This window comes from Vipera ursinii, assembly GCF_947247035.1.
Source record: "Vipera ursinii genome assembly, contig: SUPER_Z_unloc_1, whole genome shotgun sequence".
NCBI lineage: Eukaryota > Metazoa > Chordata > Lepidosauria > Squamata > Viperidae > Vipera > Vipera ursinii.
In genome coordinates, this window is record NW_028148449.1 from 893,326 (window position 1) to 910,825 (window position 17,500).

The following is a 17,500-nucleotide window of genomic DNA, read 5'->3' on the forward strand; positions in this document are numbered from 1 at the left end:
CACACACACACATACTCCCCCCTCCCTCTTCCACAAACAACACACAGGGTCCGGCGCGGAATGGGGACCCTGGTCGGCCTGCTCGGTGCCCTGCGGAGGCGGCTATCGCAACCGGACCAGAGCCGGCAACACCATCCTGGCCCGGATCGACTTTGCAACCTGCAACCTTCAGCCCTGCACAGGTGAGCTGGCTGCCCCACCTCAGAGGTCATCTAGTCCAACCCTGCCCCTTCCCGCTCAAGCAGGAAATCCTTCCAGAGTCACGGAATGACAGAGCGGGAAGGGACCTGGGAGGTCATCTAGTCCAACCCCTGCTCGAGCCGGAGATCCTTCCAGAGTCACGGAATGACAGAGCGGGAAGGGACCTGGGAGGTCATCTAGTCCAGCCCCCTGCTCGAGCAGGAGATCCTTACAGAGTCACGGAATGACAGAGCGGGAAGGGACCTGGGAGGTCATCTAGTCCAACCCCTGCTCGAGCCGGAGATCCTTACAGAATCACAGAATGACAGAGCGGGAAGGGACCTCGGAGGTCATCCTGTCCAACCCCCCTGCTCGAGCAGGAGATCCTTCCAAAATCATAGAATGACAGAACGGGGAGGGACCTCGGAGGTCATCTAGTCCAGCCCCCTGCTCGAGCAGGAAATCCTTACAGAGTCACGGAATGACAGAGCGGGGAGGGACCTCGGAGGTCATCCAGTCCAACCCCCCTGCTCGAGCAGGAGATCCTTACAGAATCACAGAATGACAGAGCGGGAAGGGACCTCGGAGGTCATCTAGTCCAGCCCCCTGTTCGAGCAGGAGAGCCTTACAGAATCACAGCATGACAGAGCGGGAAGGGACCTCGGAGGTCATCCAGTCCAACCCCCCCCTGCTCAGTTAGGAGACGGTGACAGAATTACAGAACCACAGACTTGGAAGGGACCTTAGAGGTCATCCAGTCCAACCCCGTTGCTCGAGCAGGAGATCTTTACAGAATCGTAGAATAACGGAGCTGGAAGGGACTTTGGAGGTCATCGAGTCCAGCCCCCTGCTCGAGCCAGAGATACTTCCAGAATCACAGAATGACAGAGCTGGAAGGGACCCTGGAGGTCATCCAGTCCAACCCCCTGCTCATCCAGGAAATCCTATACAGTTTCAAAGAAGGGGCTGTCCATTCTCTTCTTCAAAACCTCCAGTGATGAAGCATCCACAAAGTCTGGTGGCAAGCTGTTCCACTGGTTAATTGTCCTCACTGTTAGGAAGGCAGGACAAGATACGGTACAATGCCATACAAAATGCAATACCATGCCATGCGATAAAATAAAATACCACACAGCACAATACAATACAATACAATACAATAATACAATACAGTACAAGAATCCAATCCAATACAGTACAGTCCAATCCAACACAATACAATACAGCAATACAATGCAATACAATAATGAAAAACAATACAATGCAATACAGTACAGTACAGTACTGTACAGTACAATAATACAATACAATACAATACAATACAATGCAATAATACAATACAATACAATACAATAATACAATATATTAACATAATAAAACAATACAATACAAGAATGTAATACAGTACAAGAATACAATACAATACAATACAAGAATACAATACAGTACAAGAATCCAATCCAATGCAGTACAGTCCAATCCAACACAATACAATACAGCAATACAATGCAATACAATAATGCAAAACAATACAATGCAATACAGTACAGTACAGTACAATACAGTACTGTACAGTACAATAATACAATACAATACTATACAATAATACAATACAATAATACAATATATTAACATAATACAACAATACAATACAAGAATGTAATACAGTACAAGAATACAATACAATGCAATACAAGAATGCAAGACAATAGAATACAACAGTGCAATGCAATGCAATACAGTACAATACAGTACAATCCAGTCCAATCCAATAATCCAATCCAATCCAATCCAATCCAATAATACAATACAATACTATAATCCAATCCAATCCAATAATACAATAAAATACAATATATTAACATAATACAACAGTACAATAGAATACAACAATCCAATACAGTACAACAATACTATACAATATAACACAATACAATTCAATAGAACAATACAATACAAGAATGCTACAATATAATACAACAGTGCAATGCAATGCAGTACAGTACAATACAGTACAATACAATACAATAATCCAATCCAATCCAATACAGTACAATACAATAATACAATACAATACAATACTCTAGTCCAATACAATAGAATAGAATACAATACAATAATGCAATACAATACAATACAATGCAATACAATATATTAACATAATACAACAATAGAATAGAATACAACAATACAATACAGTACAATACAGTACAATTCAATACAACACAACACAATACAATACAATAGAACAACCCAATACAATACAAGAATGCTACAATATAATACAACAGTGCAATGCAATGCAATGCAATGCAGTACAGTACAATACAATACAGTACAATAATACAATACCATACAATATAATACAATACTACACTACAATCCAATCCAATCCAATGCAATACAATACAACAGTCTAGTACAATACAATACAAATATTTTCTACCAATCCAATCCAATAGAATAATACAATACAATACAATAATACACTCCAATCCAATCCAGTACAATACAATACAATAAAATACAAATATTTTCTACCAAAACCACTACAGTCATTGTCTCTGGTCTGTCCAGGGTCAAAGTCTTCCCTCCAAAACGTTTCCTTCAAAGGTTAACCATAGTTTTGTCTCTCATCCCTTCCAACCAGGTGAGGTACCAGGCACCTGCCCGGCAGGGAAAGTGTGGCAAGAGTGCACTGACGGGCCGGCTTCCTGCGCAGAGCTCAGCACTGAAGATGACGTCAGACACCGGATGGCGTGCCAGCCAGGCTGCTACTGCCCCAATGGCACCATCTTGCTGGTAAATACCCCAAGACTTTCCGCTGCCCGTCTCAGCCAAGCGAGTTGGCCCTGATGAGTTGGCCTAGATGAGTTGGCTGCAGCGAGTTGGGCAAGATGAGTTGGTCACAGTGAGTTGGTCTAGATGTGTTGGCTGCAGCAAGTTGGGCAAGATGAGTTGGTCACAGTGAGTTGGTCTAGATGTGTTGGCTGCAGCGAGTTGGCCAATATGAGTTGGCCACAGGGAGTTGGCCGAGATGAGTGGGCTGAGATGAGTTGCCCATGACGAATTGGCCTAGATGATTTGGCCGCAGTGAGTTGGCCAAGATGAGTTGGTCACAGCGAGTTGGCCAAGATGAGTTGGCCACAGCGAGTTGGCCAAGATGAGTTGGTCACAGCGAGTTGGCCAAGATGAGTTGGTCACAGCGAGTTGGCCAAGATGAGTTGGCCACAGCGAGTTGGCCAAGATGAGTTGGCCACAGCGAGTTGGCCAAGATGAGTTGGCCACAGCGAGTTGGCCAAGATGAGTTAGTCACAGTGAGTTGGCCTAGATGAGTTGGCCACAGGGAGTTGACTTAGATGAGTTGGCCACAGCGAGTTGGCCAAGATGAGTTGGCCAAGATGAGTTGGTCACAGTGAGTTGGCCAACATGAGTTGGCCATGGCAAGTTGGCCAAGATGAATTGGCCACAGTAAGTTGGCCATGATGAGTTGGCCAATATGAGTTGGCCAATATGAATTGGCCACAATAAGTTGGCCATGTTGAGCTGGCCACAGCGAGTTGGCCAAGAGGAGTTGGCCACGGCAAGTTGGGCAAGATGAGTTGGCCGCGGTGAATTGGCCCTTACAACAGTTCATTTAGTAACAGTTCCAAGTTACAACAGCTCTGGAAATCCCGACTGAGGAGCATGTTTCCCAGTTACGACCTTTTGCAGCCTCCCCACAATCACGGGATTCAAATTCGTACCTCAGATTTATGACGGTCGCAGCGTCTCAGGGACAAAGGATCCTCTTTCTGACCCGCAAAGTCAAGGAGGAAGCCCAGGTCTCTTCCCAACCCGCTTACTAACACCCACGGCGATTCGCTTAGTGGCAGCGTAAAGGACAGTCGTCAAATGGGGCCAAACTTGCTCTGCCCATGGATTCGCGGTGCAAACGGAATTGTGGGACTTAGCTTTACCGTTTCCCTTTCAGGACAATCTTTGCGTTGGGGCCGAGGAGTGTCCGTGCGCCGTAGAAGGCAAGCTCTACGCTCCCGGCGAAGCGGTGGCCGAGGGTTGCCAAAACTGGTAAGTCTACTTCTTCTCCCATTGGTCCAGCCTTCTCTCTCCCATCATCCCTCTGGGCTAAATTTGGTTATTTTTTTTTTCACACCCTCCCTTTCCGCAGTTCCTGCATCGCTGGGCAGCTGGGGAATTGCAGCCGTGCAGCTTGTGGAGACGGTAAGAGGGGAGACACGAAAGCCGGGCGGGGATCGGACCGATTTCCAGTCGCTCCTGGACTTACGACGATCCGATTAGGGCCCGTTCGAAGTTACAAAGGCCCTAAAAAAAAAAGAAGCAGCAGCTTTGACCGGAGATAAAAACATACAGAGGACGTTGGGAGGATTTCTTCTGGCTTGAGCAGTGGGGTTGGAGTAGATGACCTCCAAGGTCCCTTCCTACTCTGGTATTCTGTAAGGGTCTCCTGCTAGAGCAGGGGGTTGGACTGGATGACCTCTGAGGTCCCCTCCAACTCTGGTATTCTGTAAGGGTCTCCTGCTAGAGCAGGGGGTTGGACTGGATGACCTCTGAGGTCCCCTCCAACTCTGCCATTCTGTGATTCTGTAAGGGCCTCCTGCTACAGCAGGGGGTTGGACTAGATGACCTCCAAGGTCCCTTCCCACTCTGGTATTCTGTAAGGGTCTCCTGCTACAGCAGGGGGTTGGACTAGATGACCTCCAAGGTCCCTTCCTACTCTGGTATTATGTAAGGGTCTCCTGCTCGAGCAGGGGGTTGGACTGGATGACCTCCAAGGTCCCTTCCTACTCTGGTATTCTGTAAGGGTCTCCTGCTCGAGGAGGGGGTTGGACTGGATGACCTCCAAGGTCCCTTCCCACTCTGGTATTCTGTAAGGGCCTCCTGCTACATCAGGGGGTTGGACTAGATGACCTCCAAGGTCCCTTCCTGCTCTGGTATTCTGTAAGGGCCTCCTGCTACAGCAGGGGGTTGGACTAGATGACCTCCAAGGTCCCTTCCTGCTCTGGTATTCTGTAAGGGCCTCCTGCTACAGCAGGGGGTTGGACTGGATGACCTCCAAGGTCCCTTCCTACTCTGGTATTATGTAAGGGTCTCCTGCTCGAGCAGGGGGTTGGACTGGATGACCTCCAAGGTCCCTTCCTACTCTGGTATTCTGTAAGGGTCTCCTGCTCGAGGAGGGGGTTGGACTGGATGACCTCCAAGGTCCCTTCCCACTCTGGTATTCTGTAAGGGCCTCCTGCTACATCAAGGGGTTGGACTAGATGACCTCCAAGGTCCCTTCCTGCTCTGGTATTCTGTAAGGGTCTCCTGCTCGAGCAGCGGGCTGGACTAGATGACCTCCAAGGTCCCTTCCTGCTCTGGTATTCTGTAAGGGTCTCCTGCTAGAGCAGGGGGTTGGACTGGATGACCTCCAAGGTCCCTTCCTACTCTGGTATTCTGTAAGGGTGTCCTGCTAGAGCAGGGGGTTGGACTAGATGACCAAGAAGGTCCCTTCCCACTCTGGTATTCTGAAAGGGTCTCCTGCTAGAGCAGGGGGTTGGACTGGATGACCTCCAAGGTCCCCTCCAGCTCTGCTATTCCGTGATTCTGTAAGGGCCTCCTGCTACAGCAGGGGGTTGGACTAGATGACCTCCAAGGTCCCTTCCTACTCCGGTATTCTGTAAGGGTCTCCTGCTAGAGCAAGGGGTTGGACTGGATGACCTCCAAGGTCCCTTCCTACTCTGGTATTCTGTAAGGGCCTCCTGCTACAGCAGGGGGTTGGACTGGATGACCTCCAAGGTCCCTTCCTACTCTGGTATTCTGTAAGGGTCTCCTGCTAGAGCAAGGGGTTGGACTAGATGACCTCCAAGGTCCCTTCCCGCTCTGGTATTCTGTAAGGGCCTCCTGCTAGAGCAGGGGGTTGCACTAGATGACCTCCAAGGTCCCTTCCCGCTCTGGTATTCTGTAAGGGCCTCCTGCTAGAGCAGGGGGTTGGGCTAGATGACCTCCAAGGTCCCATCCTACTCTGGTATTCTGTAAGGGCCTCCTGCTACAGCAGGGGGTTGGACTGGATGACCTCCAAGGTCCCTTCCTACTCTGGTATTCTGTAAGGGTCTCCTGCTAGAGCAAGGGGTTGGACTAGATGACCTCCAAGGTCCCTTCCCGCTCTGGTATTCTGTAAGGGCCTCCTGCTAGAGCAGGGGGTTGCACTAGATGACCTCCAAGGTCCCTTCCCGCTCTGGTATTCTGTAAGGGCCTCCTGCTAGAGCAGGGGGTTGGGCTAGATGACCTCCAAGGTCCCATCCTACTCTGGTATTCTGTAAGGGTCTCGTGCTAGAGCAGGGGGTTGGGCTAGATGACCTCCAAGGTCCCATCCTGCTCTGGTATTCTGTAAGGGTCTCCTACTCGAGCAGGAGGGTTGGACTGGATGACCTCCAAGGTCCCTTGCTACTCCGTCGTTCTTTGATTGGGTCAGGGTCTCCTGCTGGAGCCGAGGGTTGGGCTAGATGACCTCCGCGCTCCCTTCCGGCTCTGTCGTTTCCTCTCGGATCGGATCACTAACCTTCCGAGCCGGCTTCCCAGCGTCTCCTAACCGGTCTCCTTTGTCTTCTCCTCCGCCAGTGAATGGTCAGTGGTCTGAATGGACGCCGTGGAGCCAGTGCTCCGCACCCTGCGGGCTGGGGCTGCAGAACCGGTACCACTTCTGCACCGATCCTGCCCCGTCCGGCGTGGGGCTCCCCTGCCTGGGTCCCGAACGTGAGGACAAGACCTGCCAGATCCAGCCTTGCACCCGTAAGTGCCGCCGCTCTGGGCCCCCCCACACCCCGCCCCGCTTCACTTTCAGCGCCGATGGTTTTTATTTTTATTTTTATTTATTTTTATTTTTATTTTTATTTTTATTTTTATTTTTATTTTTATTTTTATTTTTATTTTTATTTTTATTTTTATTTTTATTATTTTTATTTATTATTATTTTTATTTTTATTTTTATATTTATATTTATTTTTATTTATTTTTTGAAAATGAGCCGGTCGTCTTAAAAGGCCAAAATACGAGGCGACCTCCGAGGTCTCTTCCAACTCTGCCATACCGTGATTCTCTAAGGGTCCCCTGCTTGAGCAGCGGGTTGGACTAGATGACCTCCCAGGTCCCTTCCAACTCTGTCCTTCTTCCGTTTGGTAAGGGCCTCCTGCTCCAGGTGTGGGGGGGTTGGAGACTAGATGATCTCCGGGGCGGGGGGTCCCTTCCAACTCTGTCGTTCTGTCATTTGGGAAGGCCCTCCCATTAGAGCAGGGGGTTTGGACTAGATGACCTCCAAGGTCCCTTCCTACTCTGGTATTCTGGAAGGATCTCCTGCTTGAGCAGGGGGTTGGACTAGATGACCTCCAAGGTCCCTTCCTACTCTGGTATTCTATCATTTGGTAAGGGCCTGCTGCTCCAGCTGGGGGGGTTGGAGACTAGATGATCTCCGGGGGTCCCTTCCAACTCTGTCGTTCTGCCATTTGGGAAGGGCCTCCCGTTGGAGCAGGGGGGTTGGACTAGATGACCTACAAGGTCCCCTCCAACTCTGCCCTTCCGTGATTCTGTAAGGGTCTCCTGCTTGAGCAGCGGATTGGACTAGATGACCTCCCAGGTCCCTTCCAACTCTGTGCTGCCGTTTGGTAAGGGCCTCCTGCTCCAGCTGGGGAGGTTGGAGACTAGACGATCTCCGGGGGGGGGTCCCTCCCAACTCTGTCGTTCTGTCATTTGGGAAGGCCCTCCCGTTGGAGCAGGGGGGTTGGACTAGATGACCTCCAAGTTCCTCTTCAACTCTGCCCTTCCGTGATTCTGTAAGGGTCTCCTGCTTGAGCAGCGGGTTGGACTAGATGACCTCCCAGGTCCCTTCCAACTCTGTCCTTCTGCCATTTGGTAAGGGCCTCCTGCTCCAGCTGGGGGGTTGGAGACTAGATGATCTCCAGGGGGGTCCCTTCCAACTCTGTCGTTCTATCATTTGGGAAGGCCCTCCCGTTAGAGCAGGGGGGGTTGGACTAGATGACCTCCAAGGTCCTCTCCAACTCTGCCCTTCCGTGATTCTGTAAGGGTCTCCTGCTTGAGCAGCGGGTTGGACTAGATGACCTCCCAGGTCCCTTCCAACTCTGTCCTTCTTCCGTTTGGTAAGGGCCTCCTGCTCCAGGTGTGGGGGGGTTGGAGACTAGATGATCTCCGGGGCGGGGGGTCCCTTCCAACTCTGTCGTTCTGTCATTTGGGAAGGCCCTCCCATTAGAGCAGGGGGGTTGGACTAGATGACCTCCAAGGTCCCTTCCTACTCTGGTATTCTGGAAGGATCTCCTGCTTGAGCAGGGGGTTGGACTAGATGACCTCCAAGGTCCCTTCCTACTCTGGTATTCTATCATTTGGTAAGGGCCTGCTGCTCCAGCTGGGGGGGTTGGAGACTAGATGATCTCCGGGGGTCCCTTCCAACTCTGTCGTTCTGCCATTTGGGAAGGGCCTCCCGTTGGAGCAGGGGGGTTGGACTAGATGACCTACAAGGTCCCCTCCAACTCTGCCCTTCCGTGATTCTGTAAGGGTCTCCTGCTTGAGCAGCGGATTGGACTAGATGACCTCCCAGGTCCCTTCCAACTCTGTGCTGCCGTTTGGTAAGGGCCTCCTGCTCCAGCTGGGGAGGTTGGAGACTAGACGATCTCCGGGGGGGGGTCCCTCCCAACTCTGTCGTTCTGTCATTTGGGAAGGCCCTCCCGTTGGAGCAGGGGGGTTGGACTAGATGACCTCCAAGTTCCTCTTCAACTCTGCCCTTCCGTGATTCTGTAAGGGTCTCCTGCTTGAGCAGCGGGTTGGACTAGATGACCTCCCAGGTCCCTTCCAACTCTGTCCTTCTGCCATTTGGTAAGGGCCTCCTGCTCCAGCTGGGGGGTTGGAGACTAGATGATCTCCAGGGGGGTCCCTTCCAACTCTGTCGTTCTATCATTTGGGAAGGCCCTCCCGTTAGAGCAGGGGGGGTTGGACTAGATGACCTCCAAGGTCCTCTCCAACTCTGCCCTTCCGTGATTCTGTAAGGGTCTCCTGCTTGAGCAGTGGGTTGGACTAGATGACCCCTAAGGTCCCTTCCTACTCTGGTATTCTATCATTTAGTAAGGGCCTCCTGTTGGAGCAGGGGGTTGGACTAGATGACCTCCAAGGTCCCTTCCTATTCTGGTATTCTGTAAGGGCCTCCTGTTGGAGCAGGGGGTTGGACTAGATGACCTCCAAAGGTCCCTTCCTACTCTGGTATTCTATCATTTGGTAAGGGCCTCCTGCTCGAGCTGGGGGTTGGACTAGATGACCTCCAAGGTCCCTTCCAACTCTGGTATTCTATCATTTGGGAAGGGCCTCCTGCTCGAGCTGGGGGTTGGACTAGATGACCTCCAAAGGTCCCTTCCTACTCTGGTATTCTATCATTTGGGAAGGGCCTCCTGCTCGAGCTGGGGGTTGGACTAGATGACCTCCAAGGTCCCTTCCAACTCTGTCATTCTGTAAGGGTCTCCCTCTTGAGCAGGGGGCTGGACTAGACGACCTCCGAGGTCCCTTCCCACTCTGCCATTCCGTGCCTCTGTAAAAGGTCTCCTGCTCTAGCAGGTGGTCGGACTGGATGACCTCCGAGGTTCCTCCCAGCCTTCCTCCAATTCCCCGTTGCCCACGGACCGGCGTTCCCTTCGCACGGCCCAATGATGAACCCAAGGGATCCCGGGGTTCCCCTCCGTCAACCCGTTCGGGGGGGGGGAAATGCCCCGGGGCAATCGCTCTGCCTACAGAGAGCCCGTCCCGTGCGCGACCGCTCGGCAGGCTCGGCGTATCGTGCCAATGTGTGGTTGGGGAGTTTTGATCAGGGGGCTGGACTAGATGACCTCCGAGGTCCCTTCCAACTCTGCCATTCCGTGGCTCTGTTCCGTGACCGAAGCCGTTGTCTGCACAGGGAGTGGCGGGTGGGGGTCCTGGAACCCGTGGACCCCCTGCACCGTCAGCTGCGGAGGGGGCATCCGGAGCCGGAGCCGCGCCTGCGACAGCCCTGCCCCCCTGGGGGGAGGAGACTACTGCGAGGGACCGCCCACTCGGGTGGAGGCCTGCAACCTGAGCCCCTGCCCAGGTGAGTCGGGAGGAGGTCTTGCGAACAGCCGCTGTTGTGCATATCCACGGTCCTCGACTTACGACGATTCACTGAGCGATCGTTCGACCTTACCGAGGAAGCGAAAAAAAGGGACTTAGGACCGGTTTTTTTTCCCCACCATCACCACCACCCGCTCACCACCGCTTAGGACCGTTTTTCAACCCTGCCTCCTGCCGGGGGGTCACCTGATCCAACTTCGGACGCTTGGCCGCAGACTCGCCTTTGCGACGGTCGCGGCATCCTGGGTGGTTGCCGAGGGTCTGAATTTTGATCCCGTGACCCCAGGGGATCGTCGACCGTCATAAATACGAGTCAGTTGCCGAGCGTCCGAATTTTGATCCCGTGACTCTGGGACGCTGCGACCATCGTAAATACGAGTCCATCGCCAAGCGTCTGAATTTGAATCACGTAACCCTGGGACGCTGCGACCGTCGTAAATACGAGTCCATCACCAAGCGTCTGAATTTGAATCACGTAACCCTGGGACGCTGCGACCGTCGTAAATACGAGTCCATCACCAAGCATCTGAATTTGAATCACGTAACCCTGGGACACTGCGACCGTCGTAAATACGAGTCCATCACCAAGCATCTGAATTTGAATCACGTAACCCTGGAACGCTGCGATCGTCATAAATATGAGTCCATCGCCAAGCATCTGAATTTGAATCACGTAACCCTGGGACGCTGCGATCGTCATAAATATGAGTCCATCGCCAAGCATCTGAATTTGAATCACGTAACCCTGGGACGCTGCGATCGTCATAAATACAAGTCCATCGCCAAGCATCTGAATTTGAATCACGTAACCCTGGGACGCTGCGACCGTCGTAAATACGAGTCCATCGCCAAGTGTCTGAATTTGAATCACGTAACCCTGGGACGCTGTGACCATCGTAAATACGAGTCCATCGCCAAGCGTCTGAATTTGAATCACGTAACCCTGGGACGCTGCGGCCGTCGTAAATACGAGTCAGTTGTCAAGCGTCCGAATTTGGATCCGCGTGGCCGGGAGGGGGGGGGGAATGCTGCGGGGAAAAAGGGTCGTCGGTACGTTGTTTTCCGTGCTGCTGTCATTTCGGTTGCTAAACGAATGGTCGTAAGTCGAGGACTACCTGCCAAGCAAGGGGGAGGACACTTCTGGGGGCTCCGGGGGGGGGAGAAACAGGGACCCCCTCTTCCTGCCGACTGTTTCTCCTCGTCTGCCGATCTCTGCGATGCAACAGGATTTCCTCCTGACCGTTTGTGTGGGTGGGGTGGAGTAAAAAAGTTCCCGGGGGGGGTGTCCTTTGTCATAGTTTTCTTTTCTTATCCCTCCGCCCCCCCCCAGCCCAGGACTGCTCCATTTTGGAAGGCTCCGTCTACAGCAGCTGTGGCCCCCCCTGTCCTCGCACCTGTGACGACATCGCGGTACGTCTCTCTCTTCCCCCCCTCCCACCGAAGACCCCCGCCCACCGCTTCTTTGGCCAGACCCAAAAGTGGGGGGGGAGGTGTCTGAGGCCCAGCCTAATGAATGTATGACGGCTGATAAAGAAGTTGGAAGAACACACACCCACCCCCCACAAAAAAAATGGTCTAGCCCCTTGAGTTATTCTGCCAATCTTCTCTCTCTTTCTCTCTCTCTCTCTCTCTCTCTCTCTCTCTCTCTCTCTCTCTCTCTCTCTTTTTTTTTTTTTTTTTTAAAGAAAACTTTTATTGATTTTTCTGGTTTTATGTTTAAATGTTTAAAAAGCAGCGTGGTGGCTTAATCGATAATCCGCATTTTAATAATAATAATAATAATAATAATAATAATAATAATAATAATAATAATAATAATAATAATAATCCGAGATACCTGGTTGATACCTAGGATGCTGGCAGCAACCCGTGTCAAACATTAGTGCCAATCAATTTGAGTCTTCAGTTGACTGAGTTTCGAGTTTTATGAATACAAGCTTAAGAATAATAATAATAATAATAATAATAATAATAATAATAATAATAATAATAATAATAATAATAATAATAATAATCTGAGATACCTGGTTGATACCTAGGATGCTGGCAGCAACCCGTGTCAACCATTAGTGCCAGTCAATTTGAGTCTTCAGTTGACTGAGTTTCGTGTTTTATGAATACAAGCTTAATAATAATGATAATGATAATGATAATGATAATGATAATGATAATGATAATGATAATGATAATAATAATGATAATGATAATGATAATGATAATGAGCCGAGATACCTGGTTGAGACCTAGGATGCTGGCAGCAACCCGTGTCAACCATTAGTGCCAATCAATTTGAGTCTTCAGTTGACTGAGTTTCGTGTTTTATGAATACAAGCTTAATCATCATCATCATCATCATCATCATCATCATCATCATCAGAGATACCTGGTTGATACCTAGGATGCTGGGAGCAACCCGTGTCAACCATTAGTGCCAGTCAATTTGAGTCTTCAGTTGACTGAGTTTCGTGTTTTATGAATAAAAGAATAATAATAATAATAATAATAATAATAATAATAATAATAATAATAATAATAATAATAATAATAATAATAATAATAATAATAATAATCCCCAATCTACACAATATTTCTAACTTCTTCCTCCTCCTCCTCCTCTTTTACTGCTTCCTGTGTTGAGGGAGAGACCAGGATACGAGCGTACGGGATATTTCTAACCCAGTTATAACTTTTATCAATTCTTCCCGCGCCCCACTTGAGACGCGACAGGCTTCGGGGCGTGTGGTGTTCGGTCTCTGGGTCATTCTCGTTCCCACGCCCTAAAACTCCCTCCCTCCCACTTCTCTCTCCCGGTCAACCAGCACTGCGTGTGGGCATGCGAACCAGGCTGCTACTGCGCGGGGGGAAAAGTCTTGCACGGGAACGGCTCGGCCTGCGTGGAAAAGCCCAATTGCACCTGTCTAGACCTGCGCTCCGGACGGCGGCACCCGCCGGGAGAAGCCGTGGCCCAGGCCGACGGCTGCAACAACTGGTAAGCCAGCCAGGAGGAGGCGTACGCTCGAGCTGGAGGACGTACCGTAGCTCTAGCGGGCGTCCATTCCGATTCCAACAGGGCGTCTCATCTGTTCCCCTTTCCTCCCTCCCCCAGTACCTGCTCCAACGGGAAGATGGTCTGCACCAATCAGGCATGCCCAGGTGAGTACCCCAAAGTTGGCTGGGAGGGGGAGGTACCAGGTACCGGGCTGGAGGGAGCAGAACATAGCCGGGAGGACGGAGCAGAATATAGCCGGGAGGACGGAGCGGAACACAGCCGGGAGGATGGAATGGAACATAGCCGGGAGGACAGAGCGGAACATAGCCGGGAGGACAGAGCGGAACATAGCCGGGAGGACGGAACGGAACATAGCCAGGAGGACAGAGGGGAACATAGCTGGGAGGACGGAGTGGAACATAGCCGGGAGGAAGGAGCAGAACATAGCCGGGAGGACCAAGCGGAACATAGCTGGGAGGACAGAGGGGAACATAGCCGGGAGGACAGAGGGGAACATAGCCGGGAGGATGGAACGGAAGATAGCTGAGAGGATGGAGCGGAACATAGCCGGGAGGACAAGGCGGAACATAGCTGGGAGGACGGAGGGGAACATAGCTGGGAGGACAGAGCGGAACATAGCCGGGAGGACGGAATGGAACATAGCCGGGAGGACAGAGCGGAACACAGCCGGGAGGATGGAGCGGAACATAGCCGGGAGGACGGAACGGAAGATAGCTAAGAGGACAGAGCGGAAGATAGCCGGGAGGACAGAGCGGAACATAGCTGGGAGGACAGAGCGGAAGATAGCCGGGAGGACGGAACGGAACATAGCCGGGAGGACAGAGCGGAACATAGCCGGGAGGACAGAGCGGAACATAGCCGGGAGGACAGAGCGGAACATAGCCGGGAGGACAGAGCGGAACATAGCCGGGAGGACAGAGCGGAACATAGCCGGGAGGACAGAGCGGAACATAGCCGGGAGGACAGAGCAGAACATAGCCGGGAGGACGGAGCAGAACATAGCCGGGAGGACAGAGCGGAACATAGCCGGGAGGACGGAGCGGAACATAGCTGGGAGGACGTTTTTTGTCCCAGCATTCAGAGAAACAGCGCTGGAGGGGGTATAAGACTTAGTCTCGCCCCTCCTCCAGCACACACGTCACTCCTCACTTACTGACCTCTTCCGAAGAGGCCAAGAACCCCCAGTTGTGGATATATATTTTTGTGGTGGGGGGGGAGGAGGGAAGCTAGTTCGAGGCCTGGAGACGTGTCCTCAATTCTGGGGAAAGTCAGATGAAGAACGCAGAGCTCCTTTGATGCTCCTCCAGTGCCGGGGAACTGGTGCGACTGGGCTGCCTGGAGCCCCTGTTCCCGGACTTGTGGCAGCGAGTGGGTGACCCGTTACCGGACCTGCAGTTGTCCGAAGGCCCAGCACGGGGGCCGCGAGTGCGAGGGAGCGCAGGAGTATCACGGAGACAGTGGGGTCCAGCTGCAGAGAAGAGAGTGTCCCGTCGCCAGCTTTTGCCCAGGTGAGTGTCTTGCCATGGAGGAGGGGGTGGTTTCGAACTCAGCTCCCTGAGGTCGGAGACACCCCCCCCTTCCCACCAGGGGGGTTGCTTTGCAAAAAAAAAAGAGAGCCAAATCTGTGATGTTTGGGGTATTAGGGACCCCTGTAAACTTCTGGTCTTATGCATGGATAGATAGATAGATAGATAGATAGATAGATAGATAGATAGATAGATAGATAGATAGATAGATAGATAGATATAGGTATAGATATAGATATAGATATAGATATAGATATAGATATAGATATAGATATAGATATAGATATAGATATAGATATAGATATTTATTTATTTATTTATTTATATCCCACCCTTATTATAACTTTTAATAGGTAACTCAAGGGGGTGAACATATCTAATATTCCTTCCTCTTCCTAATTCCCCGTAACAATGACCCTGCAAGGCGGGTTGGACTTGAGAGGGGGGGGGAGACTAGTCCGAAGCCACCCAGCCTGTTTTCATGCCTAAGGCGGGACTAGAACTCACCGTCTCCTGGTGATTGGCCCAAAGTCAGCCAGCTGGCTTTCATGCCTTAAGGCGGGACTAGAACTCACCGTCACTTGGTGATTGGCCCAAAGTCACCCAAACGGCTTTCGTGCCTTAACGCGGGACTAGAACTCGCCATCTCCTGGTGATTGGCCCAAAGTCAGCCAGCTGGCTTTCATGGCTAAGGCGGGACTAGAACTCAGCTTCTAACCCGGCGCCTTGACCTAAACTGAAACTTTACCGCACACAACTCAAGTTCCATATCTGTTGAGGCCCCTCTAGATAGAAACGTTGAAAAGGTTTCACTGTACGTAGTCCTCATTTAGCAACCACGGTGGATTGTCAACTTGCTCGTTAAGCGAAGCCGCCGCTAAGCAGAGCAGTCACAAAGTACCCTTACGACCCGGGGTTTAGCTTGCTGTTGCTCGACAGACCTGCTGAGGTTGCAGACGCCTTCACCGCTCGCCAAGCGTCTTAGGTCGTAAGGGTGAACGGTCGCTAAATGAGGATGATCTAGACATATTGAAGGGTGGGGGGGCGGAGCTCCAGCCTCTGTGCCTTTATCGGCGTTTTGCCCTCTGCAGTCGACGGCAGCTGGTCCTCGTGGAGCGCCTGGACTCCCTGCGACGCCTGCCGCGGTGTGTCGGCAAGAAGCCGGGAGTGCAATAATCCCCCCGCTCGGTTTGGGGGTACGGCGTGTCCCGGCGAAGCTCAGCAAAGCCGTCAGTGCCATGATGGAGTCACCGCTTGTGATGGTGAGGAGGCGCATCCGGGAGGGCGGTGGGAGGGAGAGGAGAGAGACAGGCAGGGCTGCCTGCGTCCCAGACTGCCGTGCTGTGTTTGTGGTGATTCCTCTCCGGCCAGCGGGATCTGGCACCTGAGTCTGAGGAATCAGAGGAGGAGGAGGAGGAGGAGGAGGAAGGGCCTGTTGTGACATTAGACTCAGAGGAAGGCTCTGAGGAGCTCCCAAGACCTACAGTCGGATGAGGAGAACGGTCCCTCTACTCGCGCTCAGGCTGAGACACGGCTGAGTTGGACAGCGACGAAGCACAGCCGGGAGATTATCCCAGATGCACAAAAGCGCCGACAAGAAAAGAGAGCGGGACAGAGGAATGCAACGGGGCGGCTCCAAAGTCAAAGGAGAAGGCGTTAGGAAGCCAGGCCTGGGCTGAATTATAAAAGGGAAAGTGAGGGAGGTGCCGGTTGCCAAAGGCAACCGTTTGTGTTGAGGATCCACGCGTCTGTGGAGTGTGTTTGTTTGCCTTGGACATTGACTCAGGAGGACTCAACGTAGGCTGGGACCGAACAGCGTGGAGGTTTTCGGAGAGAAACGTAGCGCGCTTGCACCTGGCTGCCGTGGAAACAGGAATACGGCAAGCGAGCGGCCCGTAGGACTGCAACTTGAGCCCCCCCTCTCCAATTTCCATTGTTCAGTGAGACATTCGTAAAAGGGAGTTTTGCGCCCCCCACCTCTTTTTTTTTTACCTTTCCGGCCACCGTTGTTAAGTGAATCGCCGCCACTTGCGGTTAAATGAGTAACACAGTTGTTAAGTGGATCAGGCTTTCCGCCCGCCCCGCCCCCCAATTGACTTTGCTCATTCAGAAGGTCGCCGAAAGGGATCCCCGGGACATGGCGACGGTCCTAAGTACGCGTCGGTGGCCGAGCGTCTGAATTTTCGTTCACCTGGCCGCGGGGAGGCTGCAATGGTCGTACCTGTGAAAAACGGTCAGGAGTCACTTTTTCCCGTGCCATTGTAACTTCGGTCACTGAGCGAGCCGTTGTAAGTCGAGGACAAGCTGTAGAAGCAGGGCTACCTCAGAGTGGTGGTCCAATCTCCTTTTGAGATTGTATCCTTTGCCCGAGGAAGTTTGGGAAAAATGCGGACATTTCACAATGTAGAGAATGGAAACCAGAGGTCCGCAACCACCACCACCACCCCACTGAGCCACAGCCCATCAGTGAAGCATTTGAAACCGGGCCACTGGTGCGAAGAGCGGACGGGCACCCCTGCATGCACTCCATTCGTGCGAGCAGTGGGCACACCAGCCTGCCACTCGAGCAAGTGGCAGTACGCACATGGGCACGCATGCTCGCTCCTTGCACAATTGGCACTGCGCACGGGGGCACGCCTGCCCTCCG

General features: G+C 51.9%; 1 protein-coding gene across 1 annotated transcript in view; it reads left to right on the forward strand.

The window, feature by feature from the left end:
* LOC310650484 (SCO-spondin-like) overlaps positions 1-17,500 on the forward strand; it is a gene marked incomplete at its 5' end in the record, with an annotated part of 163,300 nt that overhangs the window by 85,124 nt on the left and 60,676 nt on the right. Inside the window, 11 exons of the mRNA XM_083380033.1 lie at positions 48-182; positions 2,831-2,982; positions 4,154-4,248; positions 4,349-4,401; positions 6,799-6,969; positions 10,127-10,297; positions 11,648-11,727; positions 13,137-13,306; positions 13,424-13,470; positions 14,635-14,835; positions 15,945-16,115. Of these exons, the coding sequence (XP_083236159.1) occupies positions 48-182; positions 2,831-2,982; positions 4,154-4,248; positions 4,349-4,401; positions 6,799-6,969; positions 10,127-10,297; positions 11,648-11,727; positions 13,137-13,306; positions 13,424-13,470; positions 14,635-14,835; positions 15,945-16,115 (1,446 nt within the window). The remainder of the gene's footprint in view (positions 1-47; positions 183-2,830; positions 2,983-4,153; positions 4,249-4,348; positions 4,402-6,798; positions 6,970-10,126; positions 10,298-11,647; positions 11,728-13,136; positions 13,307-13,423; positions 13,471-14,634; positions 14,836-15,944; positions 16,116-17,500) is intronic.